Genomic DNA, 18427 nt, shown 5'->3' with positions numbered 1-18427 from the left:
TTTGTTTTCACTCAAAATAATTTAAATGCAAATTTAAAAAAATGCCTCTGGTGATAAACCCACATTTGCATACTGGGCCCTAATTGGTCCCTCACATCTTCGGAGAGAGAGGAATCCAATCTCTATTGAGAGGGGCCAGCCCAATGGCAGATTGGTCTGGAACCATGCAGGCTAACAAGATTTCGGATATCATTTTCTAAAATATATAATATTAAAAAAAAATCTTACTTTTTTTTAAAGTAGCAGATCTACAAGCTCACAATGTGTCAAGATGTGACAAGTTGTGAGCTTGTAGATCTGCTACTTTCAAATAGCCAATATATACAGAGGTTAACGTGTTTAAACTGATTTAGAGACGACTGGTTCTCAAAGTGAGGTCCAGGGGCCCCCGGGGGTCCTTGAGGGGATACCAGGGGGTCCTAAGCTAAATCATTAAATATACAACATCACAATCAGTGTAACCACTTTAACCATCAAATACTTTGCTATAGGAAAATAGCCGATCTACAAGCTCACAATGTGTCGTAATGTGACGCGTTGTGAGCTTGTAGATCTGCTATTTTAGGATTTTATCATTTGTAACATTTTTAACGACAGAAATCTTGTTGTCAGGGGTCAAAGGTCAAATGCATTGGGGGTCGTTGACATGACTACGTTAGAGAAACACTGAATCTACAGGAGCTTTAATGTGTGACTGTCACTGTGCTGCTTATTACATCATCATGATGATGTCACCGTGATGTCATGATGAGTCACTCATGCCCAAATATGGAGTCCATGATGTCAGACTCGCTACTCTCAAAGTATCCTGGCAACAGTGGTAACCATGACAACCTGCACTCACTCAAACATGTTGAGTAACCATGGTGACCTGATCTCATCCTCACATAGAGACTCTATCTCTGCTCACACAGACACACTGAGGAGGAGGAGGAGGAGAAGGCCTGTAACCTGAACGCAGCATAGAGAGGTTCAGAGAATGTGTTCTGGAAGGTGTACAGGTGTGTCAGTGAGTCAGAGGACCCTTTATAAAAGGACAGAGTCCCAGCAGGCCAGTCCAGATACACTGATACTCTGTTGCAGTCAGAAGGACTGACAGGGAGGACAGTGTCCTTACTATTGTGTCTGACAGTGTAACTGCCACGACTACCATCACTACAGTCCAGACTCCAGGACTTGTCATTGTATCCAAGCCTACAGTCATCATCACCTCCTTTCCTGCTGATCCCTCTGTAAGTCACTGCTATAGAAACCTTTACACTCCACTCTACCTCCCAGTAACAGTGTCCAGTCAGACCCTCTGTACACAGAACCTGAGCCCATCCATCAAACCTGTCAGGATGTTCAGGATATGATTGATGTCCCCATGTCACCTTTCTGTTGTTCTCAGACAGAGAGAGGTTTCTGTTTGCTGTGTTTGTGTCCAGTGTGAGAGGATGGAAATCTGATGAGAAAAACAACACAGTAAACATTACATACATCATTCACTGACTGACACACACACACACACACACACACACACACACACACACACACACACACACACACACACACACACACACACACACACACACACACACACACACACACACACACACACACACACACACACACACAATGTATCGTCGGCGTCGCTGTCGGCTGGAAACCTTGTATGTCCAAAACATTTCATTTATTTTCTTAATATCATTTTAAAAACATTAAAATAGTGTAAACAGCAGATCTACAAGCTCACAACGTGTCAGAGATACAAGGTTTCTGCCTGACGACAACACAGTAAAATGTGAGTCAGAATGTCTTAAAGCCTCCAGGTGAGAAGTGACTTTCTGTGAGAAAATGTTTACATTAAGTTTATGTGAAATGACATCAATGTGGAAAAGTACTCACATGTTTTACTTAAGTAAAAGTATCAATACTGCAATGTAGAAATACTCTGTTACAAGTAAAAGTCCGGAATTCAAAATGTACTCGTGTAAAAGTACAAAAGTATCGGTATTAAAATATACTTAAAGTAACAAAGTACTCATTATGCAGAATGTCCCATTTCACAAGTTTTCAAATGTATAAATTGTATAAAAATCTTTTGAAAATAGCAGATCTACAAGCTCACAATGTGTTGCATGGAGACGCATTGTGAGCTTATAGATCTGCTATTTTCAAATGGCTGAAATGTATATAGGGCTGTTAATGTAGTTAATGTATGTTTTGTAAGAATAATCAAAATCCTCCAAGTAACTAGTAACTAAAGTTTTAAAATAATTGTAAAAGTACAATATGCCTTTGAAATGTAGTGGAGTAGAAATAAAAGTACTATTACTTTAGTAGTATTTACTTACTACTAAAGTAAGTAAGTACATAATTAGTCATATTTTTACAAAAAAAGTAAAAATACCTCACAATGTTATTTAAGTACAGTACTTGAGTAAATGTACTTAGTCACTTTACACCTCTGAAAATACTTGAACTGGGGACCCCCTAAAATAATCATATTTGGGGACCCCCCACTCTGACAAGCACTTGTCAGGGTGGGGTAGTTGTAGGAGTTGAGGCATTACATTTAGTTTGACTCGGTTCCACATATAAATATTGTGAAAATAGCCGATCTACAAGGCGTTGTGAGTAGAGGGTAGCATGGGTCCAAAAAATTGGACCCGAACCGAAACGGATCCGAGGAAATTAGAACCGAACCGAATGGACCCTAGCAAGAAATCAAATTTACTGGACCCTACCCGAAACGGAGCCGAGTCAAATTAGACCCGGTCCGAAACGGAGCCGATTAAAATTGGACCCGATCCTAAATGGACCCGGGGGAAATGGATCCGATCCGGCCGGGTCTTTAGACCCGAACCATGTCCGATGCTATATTATGCTTATTTTCTCCATAACATCGAGACTGGTCGTCTCGGCTAGTCAGCGCTTCTCCGAGGCGAGCGACAGCGGAGGGTTGCGTCATGCAGAAGTTGAACAGCTATGTTTTCACAGACTTTCATATCCCCCCAGCTCAACAACCTATAAATTAACATAGAGCCTAAATGCATATCAATTTTCCATTGTGTGACCTGTCCTGTTGTAGGTGTTAAAATTAAATGAATAAAGTGGGCATGAGTGAACTGCTGCGCAACAAATATCAAAACTGTGAAAACACCCGCTCGGCACTCGCCCCAAAACACAGTCGCCCCGGGGAAAATCCGTCGGTATTCGCCTGGTATTCCTAAACTAAACATATCAGTAAACTATGCCTAAGAGGCTAAACCTAACCTTATTCCTAATCTTAACCTCAGTAAAACTATGCCTAATCCTAAACCTATTTCTACCCTAATCCTCAGTAAAACAAATACAAGAATAAGGACCGCTGGTCCGCCTAAAAAATGGGGGCGAGGGTGTTTTGGGGCGAGCTGTGCCAGAGCCTTTCTTTCACCACTTTATCGATTGCAGACAGACAGTCACTGTACTTGCATAATATCCACGACCCACACGTGTTCGGGACGGGTCGCTTTATCAACAATTGGGTCCGGCTTGGTTCAGATTCTATCAGTGTCACCTCGGAACCTCGGTTCTGTTTATCAACACCGAGCGAACACCCTACTCAGCAGCGCTGAGTAGGGTGTTCTGACTGCAACATGTGAGCTTGTAGATCTGCTGTTTTTGAAATATAGCCAATCTACAAGCTCACAGCCTGTCATGATGCAAGGCATTGTGAGCTTGTAGATCGGCTATTTATTTCATTTTACCACAAACCAATCTGCAAGCTCACAATCTGTCACAATGCAGGTCGTTGTAAGTTGATACATCGGGTAGTTTTATATTACAAAAATAGCCGATCTACAAGCTCACAACGATTTCATATCGGCAATTTAATTAATTCATTAATTAAAAAGTACACAATATGAGGTGTTGTGAGCTTGTAGATTAGCTATTTTTTTAACTATAAATCATCTTCAAGCTCACAACGTGTTATAATGTGACACGTTGTGTGCTTGTGGTATTTTTCAAATATAGCCAAAATACAAATTCAGAACCCGTCACAATGTTACCCATTTTGAGCTAGTAGATCGGCTAGTTTTACCTAATTTTCTAATATAGCCGATCTAAAAGCTCACAACTCATCATGATGTGACGCATGGTGAGATTGTAGAATAGATCCACTGTTTAAAAAATTAAAAGTCCATATAAAAGTTCATCACACCTTAAACAACATATTGTGAGTTCATGTTTGAAATACAGCTGATCTACAAGCTCACAACCTGTCACAATGCAACTCATCAGTTTGTAGATCTTCTACTTTTGAGTTTTAAACAAGGGCAAACTACAAGCTCACAACGTGTCACAATGTGATCCTTGTGAGCTTGTAGATCGGCTATCTTTGTTATGTTTGATATATTGAGGTCTGAGGAAGATCCAGCAGGCTTTAAACATCACATTCATGATGGTAATAAACCATTTAACTTATGGATCATAATTATTCCAGTGCAGAGTTCTGCTCTGCATCTGGCTTTTTAAATTACTTTGGATGAGCGTGATCTTCTACTTGTTGATGTTTGAAATAACTCACTACCTGTCACACTGCAACATGGTGTGAGCTTGTAGATCGGCTGTTTTTGAAATATAGCCAAAACTCATAGCGCATCATAATGCGAGGCTTTGCAAGCTTGTAGATCTGCTATTTCTTGTAATATAGCCGATGTAAAGGCTCACAACGCAACATGATCTTGTAGATCGGCTCACAACCTGTCACAATGCGACAAGTTGTGATCAGCAATTTTTATTTATTTGTAATAGTCTATCTAAAAGCTCACCACACGTCATGATCAGGGTTTCCGTTAGCCGGGATTTACCAATTAAATGTAATATTTAATTGGCCGTTAATTATAAAGATCACAGGCCACCGTGGCCGATTGGGAAAATGCTGTTATTAGACTATTTTATGTCTGTCTGTCTGCAATGGATAAAGTGGTGAAAGTTGGTGACACACATACATTGCAGGCAAGTAATGAACCTTCCTTGTACCATCATTCATGATGACATAATTAACATTAACAAAACAAAACAAAAGCTGTAGGTTTTGCATATTAAGGTTGAATAAAACATATATTAATGTGTTTATACTGTGTGACGTAGTCACGCAAGCTGTTCATAACGCCCACTTTATTCAGTTATTTTTTGGAAAGTGACACCTCTGCATGATAGAGTAGATAGATATTACTAGCCCACTTCATTCTTTGGCCGGTAAAATATAATCCTGTCGGTCAAGGTGGCCGGCCCAAAAAGTGCCTTGTGGAAACCCTGGTCATGATGCAATGTATTGTGAGTTTGTAGATTGGCTCTTTTTATGTTTGAAATACAGCTGATCTACAAGCTTACAACCTGTCTCAATGTGACTCGTTGTGAATTGTTAGATAGGCAAATTTTGTGAACTACAAGCTCACAACGTGTCGAAATGTGACACGTGAGCTTGTAGATCGGCTATATTTTAAATATTGCCGATCTACAAGCACACAATGTGTCACAATGTGAGGCGTTGTGAGGAGTTGTGAGGCATTGGGTCTCATTCACTAAGCTCAGGTCCTCACATATTTTGTACTTATGAGCATATACGTGACTACTCACGTTCAGTATTCATTCATCTTTTTTTGACCGTGAATTTGGGCGGACACTCAAACTCACGTCTGCTCAGGAACAGACTTATATGCCTTAAACCTTTCATATACACATATTGGTCTTTCATGCCAACAACATATATTGTGCTATTCATCATACTATAATTCTAGTAACCTCTGTAGTGGTGGTGAGTACGTGAGTGAAGATACCCGGTTCTCCTCACTGGCTGGACCAATTGCTCTGATTTTGCACACAGCCATTGACCATTACCATCTGAACGCAACTGTGAAGCCCGTTTTTAAATTTCATCAAATCTCAGCTTCTTATTAGCGTTTTTGTGTCAAACACTGTCGCCATGGTTACGGGGCTGCCCAGCTATGGGACGAACTGCCTCCCGGGTTGCCAGATCATGTGCGCATATCCCCCCACGGATGCGCTGCGCCGACCGGGTATGGTCTAGTTTATAATATTGACCACATCACATCATGTTATGTCTTATCATCTGATGAGGATACAGTATGGAGGAAATCTGTGTCCATAATATACATTCACCATTCTGACAGGTTTATCCTCAGTAATCAATAAAGAGTGGTCTGGTCCATAATGTTACCTCAGTCAAATGTGAGCATTATTTAATAGAAAAGGCTTCTATAATATCCTTTCCACGTTTTATTAACTTATTATTTGGTGGTGGGGTTAGACATTGTAACTTCTTATTCTCATTATGATCATATATCATTTTTTATTTTTCCTGGTTTGGAAAATGGGGCGTGGAACAATACAAAGGATCTACACAGGAGCACACTAGTGACTTTAGAACACAAATGAGATACACCTGTGATACGCACAAATCACAGCTCTGAACCCTCTTTCATGAATCACACGTCACAATTGACTTATCCCAATATACATATGTTATTTATGACCAGGATATACATGTTATTTATGACCAGGATATACACCTTATTTATGACCAGGATATACACCTTATTTATGACCAGGATATACACCTTATTTATGACCAGGATATACACCTTATTTATGACCAGGATATACACCTTATTTATGACCAGGATATACACCTTATTTATGACCAGGATATACACCTTATTTATGACCAGGATATACACCTTATTTATGACCAGGATGTACACCTTATTTATGACCAGGATGTACACCTTATTTATGACCAGGATGTACACCTTATTTATGACCAGGATGTACACCTTATTTATGACCAGGATGTACACCTTATTTATGACCAGGATGTACACCTTATTTATGACCAGGATATACACCTTATTTATGACCAGGATGTACACCTTATTTATGACCAGGTTAGTGAATGAGGCCCATTGTTTCTGTCAACCCACATGACCTTAGTTTTCTAAAAAACGTAAATATTTTATTCAAAATGTTAAAAAAAAAGAAGATTCATGTTGTTATATACATAGAAACATCTAAAATGACACAGATTCTTTCCTGGTTTTAAAGGTATAACAACGTATAGGCTTTCCAGGTCTTAATGGGTTAAGGACCGGGCCAAGAGCAGAGAAACCTCCTGAATTCCCTGGAAGCTCTACTGAAGAGTTTTCAGGACAGTATCTGGGGAGGGGCCAACCGACTATAAAACAGCAGTGGTGGAAAAAGTTCTCACATTTTTTACTTAAGTAAAAGTATCAATACTGCAGTGTAGAAATACTCTGTTACAAGTAAAAGTCCGGCAATCAAAATTTACTTGAGTAAAAGTACAAAAGTATTGGCATTAAGACATACTTAAAGCTGTCAAATAATTGTAGTGGAGTAAAAGTACAATATTTGCCTCTGAGATGTAATGGAGTAGAAGTAAAAGTATTGAAAATGGGAAATACTCCAGTAAAGTAAAATTTCCTCAAAAGTGTACTTATGGACAGTACTTGAGTAAATGTAATTAGTCACTTTACACCACTGTAAAACAGTGTATAAAATGTTAATGTGTGATATTGACACAGACTCACATTTTGTACTGAGTTGAGCAATGAGTCGAGAATTAAGCCAATCTTCTCCTCCATGTTTCACTCTGTAGGAAATAGAACAACAATGCATCAATGTCTAACTGTCTAACACAACGTCTCCACTACCTGACACTACAATGTTTCTCATATATATATATAATATAATAATTCAAAAAGTGAAACTTTCATATATTCTTAATTCATTGCGCATACAGTCAAATATTTAAAACCTTTTCTTGTTTTTGCTCACACCTTCCTCTTGACAATAAAACCTAGATTATCTGTGGGGTTCAGGTCAGGTCAGTTGTCTGGTCAGTACATCACAGTAATACCATGGTCAGTACACCAGTTACTAGTAGTTTTGACACTGTGGGCAGGTACCAAGTCCTGCTGGAAAAGGACATCAGCATCTCCATAAAGCTTGTCAACATACGGAAGCACAAAGTCCTCTAAAATATCCTTATAGATGGCTGTGTTGTTGGATTTAATAAAACACAGTGCAGTGGACCAACACCAGCAGATACATGGCACCCCAAATCATCACTGACAGTGAAAACTTCACACTGGAGTCAACACAGCATCTACCAGGAGATTGTTGGCAGGACTTGGCATCTGCCCACTGTGTCAAAACTACTAGTAACTGGTGTACTGACCATGGTATTACTGTGCTTCACTGACCAGACAACTGACCTGACCTGAACCCCACAGAGAATAGATGTTGTATTGTCAAGAGGAAGGTGTGAGACACTAGACTCAACAATACAAATGAGCTTAAGGCTGCTATCAAAGCAAACCTGGGCTTCCATAACACCTTAACAGAACCACAGGCTGATCACCTCCATGCCACGCCCCATTGATGAAATCATTTGTTCAAAAGTAGCTCAGACCAAATGTATAACCTTATCTGTTTGTTGGTTAAAGTATTAACTAAATATACATACATATTTGCATCTATTTATGACTTTGTGTCAGAGTGAATACACTGTTAAGAGACACATGAGGGAAACACTGTACATTCACTGTACTATCCAACATGGACACAGTCCAAGTCTACTCACATGCAGTTCTTCAGAACTGAATCATTCACCATGTTGAGGCTCAGGTCCAACTCTCTTAGGGAGGGATGAGAGTTTACAGCTGAGGACAGAACTTCACAGCATCTCTCTGACAAGCCGCACTGAGCCAGTCTGAATGAAGAATGAAACACCAGATGAAAAAAATAATGGAAAAGAAAGAATGAATAAAACATGTTATATATACATTATTCCTGGATTGAGAACCTGGACTTGGCCGTGATGGACTGTCAGGGTTTTGGACTAGTGACCCAAGAGGTGGAAAGGAAAAAAGAAAGAAAGAAAGAAAGAAAATACAACAATAATACAATAAATAAAATAAGAAAGAAAACAAACACAGATTCTTCAGATTCTGAAGTTCAGCTCACACACACATACAAGGCTGTTACTACCACCATAATATACTGATGACATTAGGGATCCCCATGTATGGGCATAAAAGGGACAGGTATAGACAGACACAGATCTCCATATATTGGAACAAAATAAATGCACAAAATCTCTGTACGTATGTATGTATTTATTTTAAGTACGTCTGTAGTTCAGGTATCTTGAGAACTGTCCGACAGACCAACGTCAAACTTGGCAAATTACCTGAGTGTATTCTTATGTCAAAAGTCCCTAAAAGGCCAATATGAATTACTTCCGCACATAAGCAAGAACGTGTGCATATATATGAATCTTGATTTCATTCACCTGTGTGATCCCCATAGCTGCATGTTCCTCCAAACACACCTGATTTAAATTATACAGCGCTACGCCATTTGAATCTCATTCAAGATGACATGCAGACATTGTATTAGTCATTACGGGGACAGAGCTCTGCTCTGTACACGTATTGTTATTGGCAGTATTCTGTCACTTCTTCTTCTTCTTCTTCTGCCACTTTTCGCAGTTCTGGCTGAACCGCGCTGTCGCTTTTTACGAAACTCGGCCATATGGTAGATGGTCATGAAAAACGATCAAAAAATAATTCTCACAATCTTTCGTCCAAAGGTGGCGCTATAGCACTCAATTGAAAATGCCAACTTTGACCAGGTACAACTCATGCCCTGTTTGACCTACAGCCATGAAACTTGGATACACATATGCGTCTCCTCATGCTCAACAACTTTCACCCTCTGACTTTTGACCTCTGACCTTTAGATCTCCCACCATTTTGAATTATATGAAAAACAGTCATTGGCTCCTAACTTCTGCATTTTTTCACTTATGGAAAATCCGTTGGAAATTTTTGTAGGCAGTGGTCCAAGGTTCAAGTGCTAAACGTTTCGTGCAGATTGCTCAAAAATCCCAGGAGGAGATAGATTTTAACTATTACAGTTTAAAGAAAATTATTCATCTGTGCCTAAAACATACATGCAGACTCACATTTCTTTGAAACTTTGCAGAAATGTACAGGGTCATTCCAAATATCACTGAAACCAATCTTACTCCAATTGGCCAAAAGGGGGCGCTATAGCAATTTTTTGAAAAGGCAGACTTTAAACAGGCATAAGTCAAGCCTCGTTAAGCCGAAAGTCGTGAAACTTGCTTACACATGTGCCTTGACTCATGAGGAACACACGTATCGATTTGACCATTAAGCTCCGCCCTTAGATTTTCCGCAATTTTGAGCAGTTTGAAAAACACTTAAACCCAGGATTTTTCAGCTATTTGCGTGAAACTGTATCATCTGTGTGATCTCCTTTTTCAGTTACTTGTCTGTTGGGCCAATGGCGTCTCCCTTAAATGAATGCCTCACAATCTCAAGGTCGCCAGTTCAAGCCTCACTTGATGTAGACTTAATTTAAGTTGAATTGCAAACAACATGACTGTATCAATGAATACATGTGCAAATGGTAAAGATAACCTGAAATGCTTATTTGAGAGTATGTTTTTTACGTATGACATACTTCATTCTGAAAATAGCTGATCTACAATCTCACAACTTTTCATGGTTTGTGAGCTTGTCGGCTACTTTCATTAGTTTTGGTTCTGAGGAGATGTACAATTTCTTCATTGGTAAATGGCTTGTGAACGAGTGATCTTAGTGTTAGTGAAACAGGGGCTTGGTTCATGAAAGAAGGCAAGAGTTTATGATCTTCAACAGACAATATCAGCCTGGACAAAGCTATAGCACTATAGGTAGTGTTGCAGCCTATTAGTCTGAAGGTTGAGAGTTCGAATCCTGTTAATGGCAGTAGGTTGAGATGTCCAATCAAACCATTATGTTTCCATCTCTCTCTCTCATCAATCTATTGTTTCCATGTCACTCTCTCTCTCTTCAATCTATTCCGTTTCCATGTCTCTCTCTCTCTCTATTCACTGGCCCCGTATTATCGCTGCTTGCAGCTATATTTTTATACTTACAATACACTAAAATATGTATCTGAAAACATTTCAGTTTAGAAATAAGAAATAAAGTTACATGAACAGGCTTCACACTGCCCACCTCCGTGTCTCTACATGCTACAAACTTCGATCGAACGATCCCATAGCCAGAGGGGACGGGACATACGGCTGAGACTGTGATTAGTTTGACACAAATAGGCTTCCGTTTCAGACTGATCCTTCAAAATAAAATGCACAACTTTTTTAAGGTGATCATCTAGTGAAATCCCTATTACTGAAATGGACACTTGCACCCATTAATATCAATATAAATAATCAAAACTAGAAGATGATGAATATCTGACAAAATACATCCAACAACGATAGTGTAATTTTGTATCTCAGCATGGAAGGACATGGAGGTGTGCTTGGGTTCCCATGATATCATTCTTATTAATACATTCTCACCACAGCATTCACAATGTATTCACATAATACAGTACATAATAAAACAGAATTGATCAAGATCGGGTAAATGTATCTTACCTTAGAATTTCCAGTCTACAGTGCAGACTCTTCAGTCCAGCTAAGAGCAGATCCAGTAGTCCTGAGTCCAGGTTGTTTTCGCTGAGGTCCATTTCTCTCAAATGAGAAGGATTAGAGCTGAGAGCTGAAGCCACAACTTCAACCTCTGTCTGTCTGAGGTTACAGCCAACAAGTCTGTAAATACAGATTAAATAAGAGACTATCAAAACAAATTACACCTAGTTCACTGTCATGGAAGTTAACTAAGAGATCTCCTACTGTATCTAGTTATACAGACATAAACAGTTTAAGTATGATCAGAGAACAGGGAAGTAAACAACAGATGAAAAGTTAATGTAATGTAAATAATTTGAGTAACCAAGCTCACTGTTTAAAAAGCCATCCTCTGTACACCCCTTCACTAATGGTAGGGTCCATTTCTCATACTGTATGGTATGGTCTGTTTTCATGGTAGAATAACTCATAAAGAGGACACATATGAATAGTTTGAGGACTTGAGTTCTCCTGTTGTTCTGTGTGTATTAAGGTTGGGGTCGTCTGTCGGGGTTTGGATGAGTCGAATTGATGTTGGTTACCTTCATGTTACATGTGTGCACTTCACCTACAGTATGCTGAGTATACTAATATAGTTTTGTCTTCCATTAAAGGAATATTTCACCCAAAAAACCTTGAATCCAATATCCTACTACTTCAGAGATGCTCATAGGCCTGCGTCCTGCGTCTCTGACGCACCATATTGAAAAAGGACGCATTCATGGCACCGTCTTGCGTCCATGGGACGCACTACAATTTAGCGGAAATTACCGCGGATTTGAAGGCCATCCGTGGATTTCAAAGCCGTCCGCGGATTACAAGGCATAGTGCAGAAAACAAGAAAAATCTCGGTAAAACACCGCCGTATGGAGAAGTATTCTCTCTCTGTCTCAGGGCAGTGCAAGTGCTGCTAGAGGGAGAGAGAGTCAGAGTGCTGCGCAACTTACAGCTCAACTTCAAAGCAAGTTAACGATGGCTCGTTGACCCCAATTTGACCACTAGGCAATCAACACTGAACAGCACTAATTAATGGCAGCTGTGATTCTTGTGTCTTTCCGTGCAGCCAGATATCAAATAATTCCCTGTAGAGCAGGGGTCTTCAGTGTTTTCAGGCCAAGGACCCCCTAGTTGAGAGAGAGATGAAGCAGGGACCCCCTCTATATTGTATAAAATTGTGTTTCAGATAAACTTTTGCTTCTCTTTTTTCCCTTTACACACCTATAACTCCAAAAATAGCCGATCTACAAGCTCACAAGTGTGAGCTTGTAGATCTGCTATTTTTGGCTAAAGTTCTCCTCAGAAAAGGGATACTAGGATTCAAGTGGTTAATGTAAAAAAAAACATCAAGTACTACAAGTACTACAAGTACTAGTTGTCGGATTTGGAATTGTGTACTTTTCTTTCAGATACATGTACATGAATATAACCATATAAGATGAAACACGAGTTAAACGCTGTGCATTTTTGTGGGACCCATAAAATGTCCCTGGGACCCATCTAAAAGACCACCCTTGCATCCCAGGACCCATTACATTGAAAACCTAGCAACATCACTGCTACTTTAATTAAAAAATACCCACACTGTGGTGTACGTCCCGGGTTGGCCAGCACACGAGGTCTCCACTTGCCTCCAAACTTGCCACAGACTATTGATCAGTGCTCTGGCTAATACCTGGGCTTCTTTCCCCACCTGTGTTGTACTTACATATTGTACAGTTAATATAAAACTACATTCTTTTTATTCAGGCACATTTTATCCACTTTTCTTTTGGCCGCTAGGCCCACCCTACTGCACATTTGTGACATAGGAGCAGTGTCCCATAAAAAGGACAAGGACTGAAATATAGAGATCTCCATATATGGTCATATCTGTTGGATCACTGGTGCACCGTAGATGTGAGGGCCACAAAGCGGCCCGAACCTCTAGTTTGACTAAATGACATTAATAGGAAACCAATCTTAACAAGAGCAAAACTACATTTAAAACATTCTCTTTAAACCTTGATCATCAGTAGGCTCATAGTGATTACACTGTGAGAGTTGTTTTGGAGTTTATATACTTTTCTTTAATATAGTGTGGCATCACGAGGGGACAGGTGGTAGATGGGTGCTATATTCCTACACCCAAAATGGCCGTTGTAGAAAGAACTGCAACTCCCAGGGTGCCTCAGCACACAAACAAGTGTGGGTGTTTGAGGCACCTAATAGAGGGAGAACTGAGAGAGCAAACAAAGAGGATAGAGACACACAGAGGACAGAGGACTGGATGGAGCTGGACCCCAGGACGGAAAGGGAAGGCTTGTGTTAAGTAACCGTGTGGACTTTGATTGGACTTAAGAACATTATTCTCCCTTTGCAGAGATTTATGTTTCCTTTGAAAATTGCCTTATGTTGGCCTACCTGAGTTATTTACCTGTGGGAAAATAAACCTAATTTCGTTTTCACCCTGGATTTTGCCTGTTTGATTCTGCACTGCCTCACACTAGCCCGCTCCATACCTCTCATGACATTACATTGGTGGAGAATACGGGTATGTGGGCCTTAAGTGTGGATGGTCGAAAGTAAAGATATTGAACAGTTGACTGAACTTTTTGCAGAATTGAACACAAACGAACCACATAACCAAATGGAGGAACTGGTGAGAGTACTGATGGAGACCCAGAAGGATCAGCAGGAAACCAATCGGGCCTTGTTGAAACAGCAGGAGAGGGCTAATGACCTTAAAGAGAAGGAGCTTGAACGGTACAAGCCTAAAGCCGGTAATTTCATTCCCAAACTTGGTGTAACTGATGATGTGGAAGCGTACCTCCATGTTTTTGAAGCTACAGCGACCCGGGAACAGTGGCCAAAGACCCAGTGGGTTGGACTCCTGGCCCCCTTTCTCTCAGGTGAGGCCCTTAAAGCCTTTCAAGATTTAGATGCCACTGCGGCACAAGACTATGACCTGTTAAAGACTGAGATTTTGAGCCGCCATGGCCTTACTAAATTTAGCATGGCACAACGGTTCCATAATTGGTCTTTCCAACCTGGGATACCTCCCCGGGCCCAAATGCACAAACTGATCAGATTGACAAAAAAATGGTTGGAACCTGACAAGAAGAGCTCAGCAGACATTATAGAGGCCCTGGTTGTAGACCGTTATATAAGGGCGCTGCCATATGAGGCCAAGAAGATAATCAGTCAGCAGAAGTTAGATACAGCCATAGGGTTAATAGAAGCAGTAGAGCAGCACCAGGCTGCTTCGGACATGCTACGCCCAACCCGCAAAGAGCCTATGTCTACGGTGCCTCGACAGAGAGGTCCCAAACCTGCCAGCTCTTATTCCAGTCCTCTCACTAGAGCTGGAAATCAACCGAGACCGCAGCGAGGGTTCCAGAGCCCAGAGCCTCGGCAGTGCTATCGCTGTGGTGAATTTGGCCATATCTCCTGGCAGTGTGAAAAGCCAGATGAATCAATGCCCACAGCAGAGTCCGCCAGCCCTCAACAGGCCCACTATGCTGCCTTCCTGGGGGAAAGCGGTGACCGCAGGCCGACGTGCCCGGTAACGGTAAATCAGTATGACGTAGAAGCCTTGCTTGATTCCGGAAGTGCCCGGACCCTGGTCCATGAATCCGTATTGGGGGCGTCTCCCCTTCCCCAAGGTTATTCTGTCCCTGTTGTGTGTGTTCATGGAGACACCCGCGAATATCCAACAACCAGGGTGAAGCTAACTACCACGAGGGGCTCGTTCGATGCTGAAGTGGGAGTCATAAAGACCTTACCTGTTCCAGTCCTGATTGGTCGGGACTGCCCGGCCTTCCAAATGCTGTGGCAGGACGCCCAGAAGAGGCTCAGTCGGGGTCCCCGAACACGTAAGCCTCGAAAGTATAAATTGAATAAGTCCAGGGTTAAACTTGCCAAACCTAGTCCAGTGAGGCTGAATCTGCACCGCAAGAGTCCGATGACTCTGAGCAGCAACCAGTGTCCAGTGAAGGTGACCATGGGGGTCCCAGGGAAGTGCCACCACTTAAAGGTCAGTATGGAACGGCCCAGTTACAGGACCCCACCCTGGTTAATGCATTAAAAAATGTCCAAGTTCTAGAGGGAACATTGGTGGGAACCAGGCTAACTCCTTCTTACCCCCACTTTGCGGTGAAAAATGGCCTTTTGTATCAGATGGTACAAAGGAGTAGTAAAGTCATTGAGCAACTCCTTGTTCCACAACCTCACCGCCCCACCGTTCTACAGTTGGCGCACACTCACCTGCTGGGGGGCCACTTAGGTGTAGAGAAAACAAAGGAGAGAGTGTTGCAGAGGTTCTTTTGGCCGGGAGTACACAAGGAGATAGAGAACTACTGCCGCAGTTGCCCCGAGTGCCAGGTCACAGCCCCAAAACCGACTTATAGGAACCCCCTGGTCCCTTTACCTATTATCGAAACCCCCTTTGAAAGGATAGGGATGGATATTGTGGGGCCGCTTCCTAAAAGTGCTCGTGGACACCAGTATATCTTGGTCATAGTAGACTATGCCACCCGATATCCGGAAGCGGTTCCGTTAAGGAAGGCAAATGCTAAACAAATAGCCAAAGAACTCTTCCTCTTCAGCAGCCGTGTGGGGATACCCAAGGAGGTCCTTACGGACCAAGGAACCCCGTTCATGTCTAAGGTAATGAAAGAGATGTGTGCTCTGTTACGAGTGAAACAGGTCAGAACCTCGGTGTACCACCCCCAAACAGACGGGTTGGTGGAGAGGTTCAACAAGACGCTCAAATCCATGCTGAGGGCGGCCGTGGACCAAAATGGGAGGAACTGGGATCAGCTTCTTCCCTACCTGATGTTTGCGGTAAGGGAAGTTCCTCAATCTTCCACAGGGTTCTCACCTTTTGAACTGTTATATTCCTACAGACCCAGAGGGCTTCTAGACATAGCCAAGGAGACGTGGGAGGAGCAGCCATGTCCCCATCGCTCCATGATTGAACATGTGGGGGCGATGCAGGACAGATTGGCGGCGGTGCTTCCTCTGGTGAAGGAACACATGGAGAAAGCACAGAGGGACCAGAGTGCCGTTTATAACCGAACAGCCCAGCCTCGAGAATTCAAACCAGGAGACAGGGTCCTAGTTCTAGTCCCCACAGTGGAATGCAAGTTTTTAGCAACATGGCAGGGTCCATATGAAGTAATTGAAAAGGTTGGGGAAGTCAATTACAAAATACGGCAGCCAGGCAAAAGGAAAGGTGAGCAAATTTATCATGTTAACCTCCTGAAAAAATGGCATGCCCGAGAGGCATTGTTTGCTTGTCTTCCCCCCAGTGAGTCGAAAGAACCTGCCCGGGACGAAGTGCAGTTTGGCCCAGACCTCTCCCCTCACCAACTGCAGCAAACAAAGGAGTTAGTGGATGGTAATCAGGATGTGTTTTCATCCCTCCCTGGCTACACCCACCTGGTGGAGCATGAAATACGCACTCCACCAGGGGTAACTGTGAACCAAAGACCATATCGGGTGCCGGAGGCCCGGAAGAAGGTAATTGAAGAGGAGGTAAAGAAGATGCTAAAGTTAAATGTAATTGAGAAATCCCAGAGTGCCTGGTCAAACCCCATCGTGCTGGTTGGTAAGCCTGACAACACAGTACGTTTCTGTAATGATTTCAGAAAATTGAATGATGTGTCTGAATTTGATGCATATCCCATGCCTCGTGTGGATGAACTAATTGAAAGCCTTGGCAATGCACGATTCATAACCACACTTGATCTCACAAAGCGGTATTGGCAAGTCCCTATGTCTACAGGATCGAAGGAGAAGACTGCCTTTGCCACCCCTAGAGGCTTTTGGCAATACAGAGTGATGCCATTCGGCCTCTTTGGAGCTCCCGCCACGTTCCAGCGATTGATGGATCAGGTACTGGCACCCCATAAAGAATATGCGTCTGCTTATCTGGATGATGTTGTGATTCAGAGCCCGGACTGGCAAGGCCATTTGCCCCGGGTACAGAAGGTCCTGGACTCCCTCCGACAAGCAGGCTTGACAGCAAATCCCAAGAAATGTAAGCTGGCCTTCAGTGAGACAAACTACTTGGGCTATACAATTGGGCGGGGCCTTATCAAACCTCAAGAGGCGAAACTTCGTGCCATCCAGGACTGGCCGCGGCCGGTGACAAAGAGGCAGGTGAGATCATTCTTGGGCCTAAATTCTTACTACAGACGTTTCATACACCACTATTCTACGTTAGCTGCCCCTCTCACAGACTTAACCACAAAGAAACACTCCCGTATGGTGAAATGGACCCCAGCCGCTGAAGAAGCATTTCACAACCTGAAGAGGGCCCTGTGCTCAGAACCGGTCCTTACCTCCCCTGACTTCAGCAAAGAGTTTGTGGTCCAGGCGGATGCCTCTGAGGTGGGTCTGGGTGCGGTGTTGGCCCAGATCAGTGAAGGTGAGGAACACCCTGTTCTTTATTTAAGTCGAAAGTTGGAACCTAGGGAGAAGAATTACTCTACAGTAGAAAAGGAGTGTCTAGCCATTAAATGGTCCCTGGAAACACTCAAGTACTACTTGCTTGGAAGGAAGTTCACCCTGGTGACGGATCATTCACCATTGCAATGGATGGCTAAAAACAAGGAGACGAACGGCAGAATAACCAGATGGTTTTTGAGCCTCCAGCCTTTTAACTTCTCTGTCATTCACAGGCCAGGACGTCACCATGGAAACGCAGATGCCCTGTCCCGTCGAGATGCCTTTTGGTCCTCATTCACCCTGCCGAGGACGTCAGGCCCGGGAAGAGGGATGTGTGGCATCACGAGGGGACAGGTGGTAGATGGGTGCTATATTCCTACACCCAAAATGGCCGTTGTAGAAAGAACTGCAACTCCCAGGGTGCCTCAGCACACAAACAAG

General features: G+C 42.4%; 1 protein-coding gene across 1 annotated transcript in view; it reads right to left on the bottom strand.

Moving 5' to 3' along the window:
* Positions 1-304: 304 nt before the first annotated feature.
* Positions 305-18427, bottom strand: part of LOC311062408 (uncharacterized protein) — a 38740-nt gene continuing 20617 nt past the window's right edge. The window contains exons 12-15 of the mRNA XM_084081423.1: positions 11525-11698; positions 8651-8779; positions 7596-7657; positions 305-1444 (exon numbers count right to left, since the gene is read on the bottom strand). Coding sequence (XP_083937549.1) covers positions 897-1444; positions 7596-7657; positions 8651-8779; positions 11525-11698 — 913 coding nt within the window. The 3' untranslated portion in view covers positions 305-896. The remainder of the gene's footprint in view (positions 1445-7595; positions 7658-8650; positions 8780-11524; positions 11699-18427) is intronic.

The sequence above is a fragment of the Gymnoscopelus microlampas genome, assembly GCF_963454915.1.
Source record: "Gymnoscopelus microlampas genome assembly, chromosome: 15".
Lineage (NCBI taxonomy): Eukaryota > Metazoa > Chordata > Actinopteri > Myctophiformes > Myctophidae > Gymnoscopelus > Gymnoscopelus microlampas.
The sequence above is the reverse complement of the archived record's forward strand: the minus strand, read 5'-3'. Positions and strand labels throughout refer to the sequence as shown.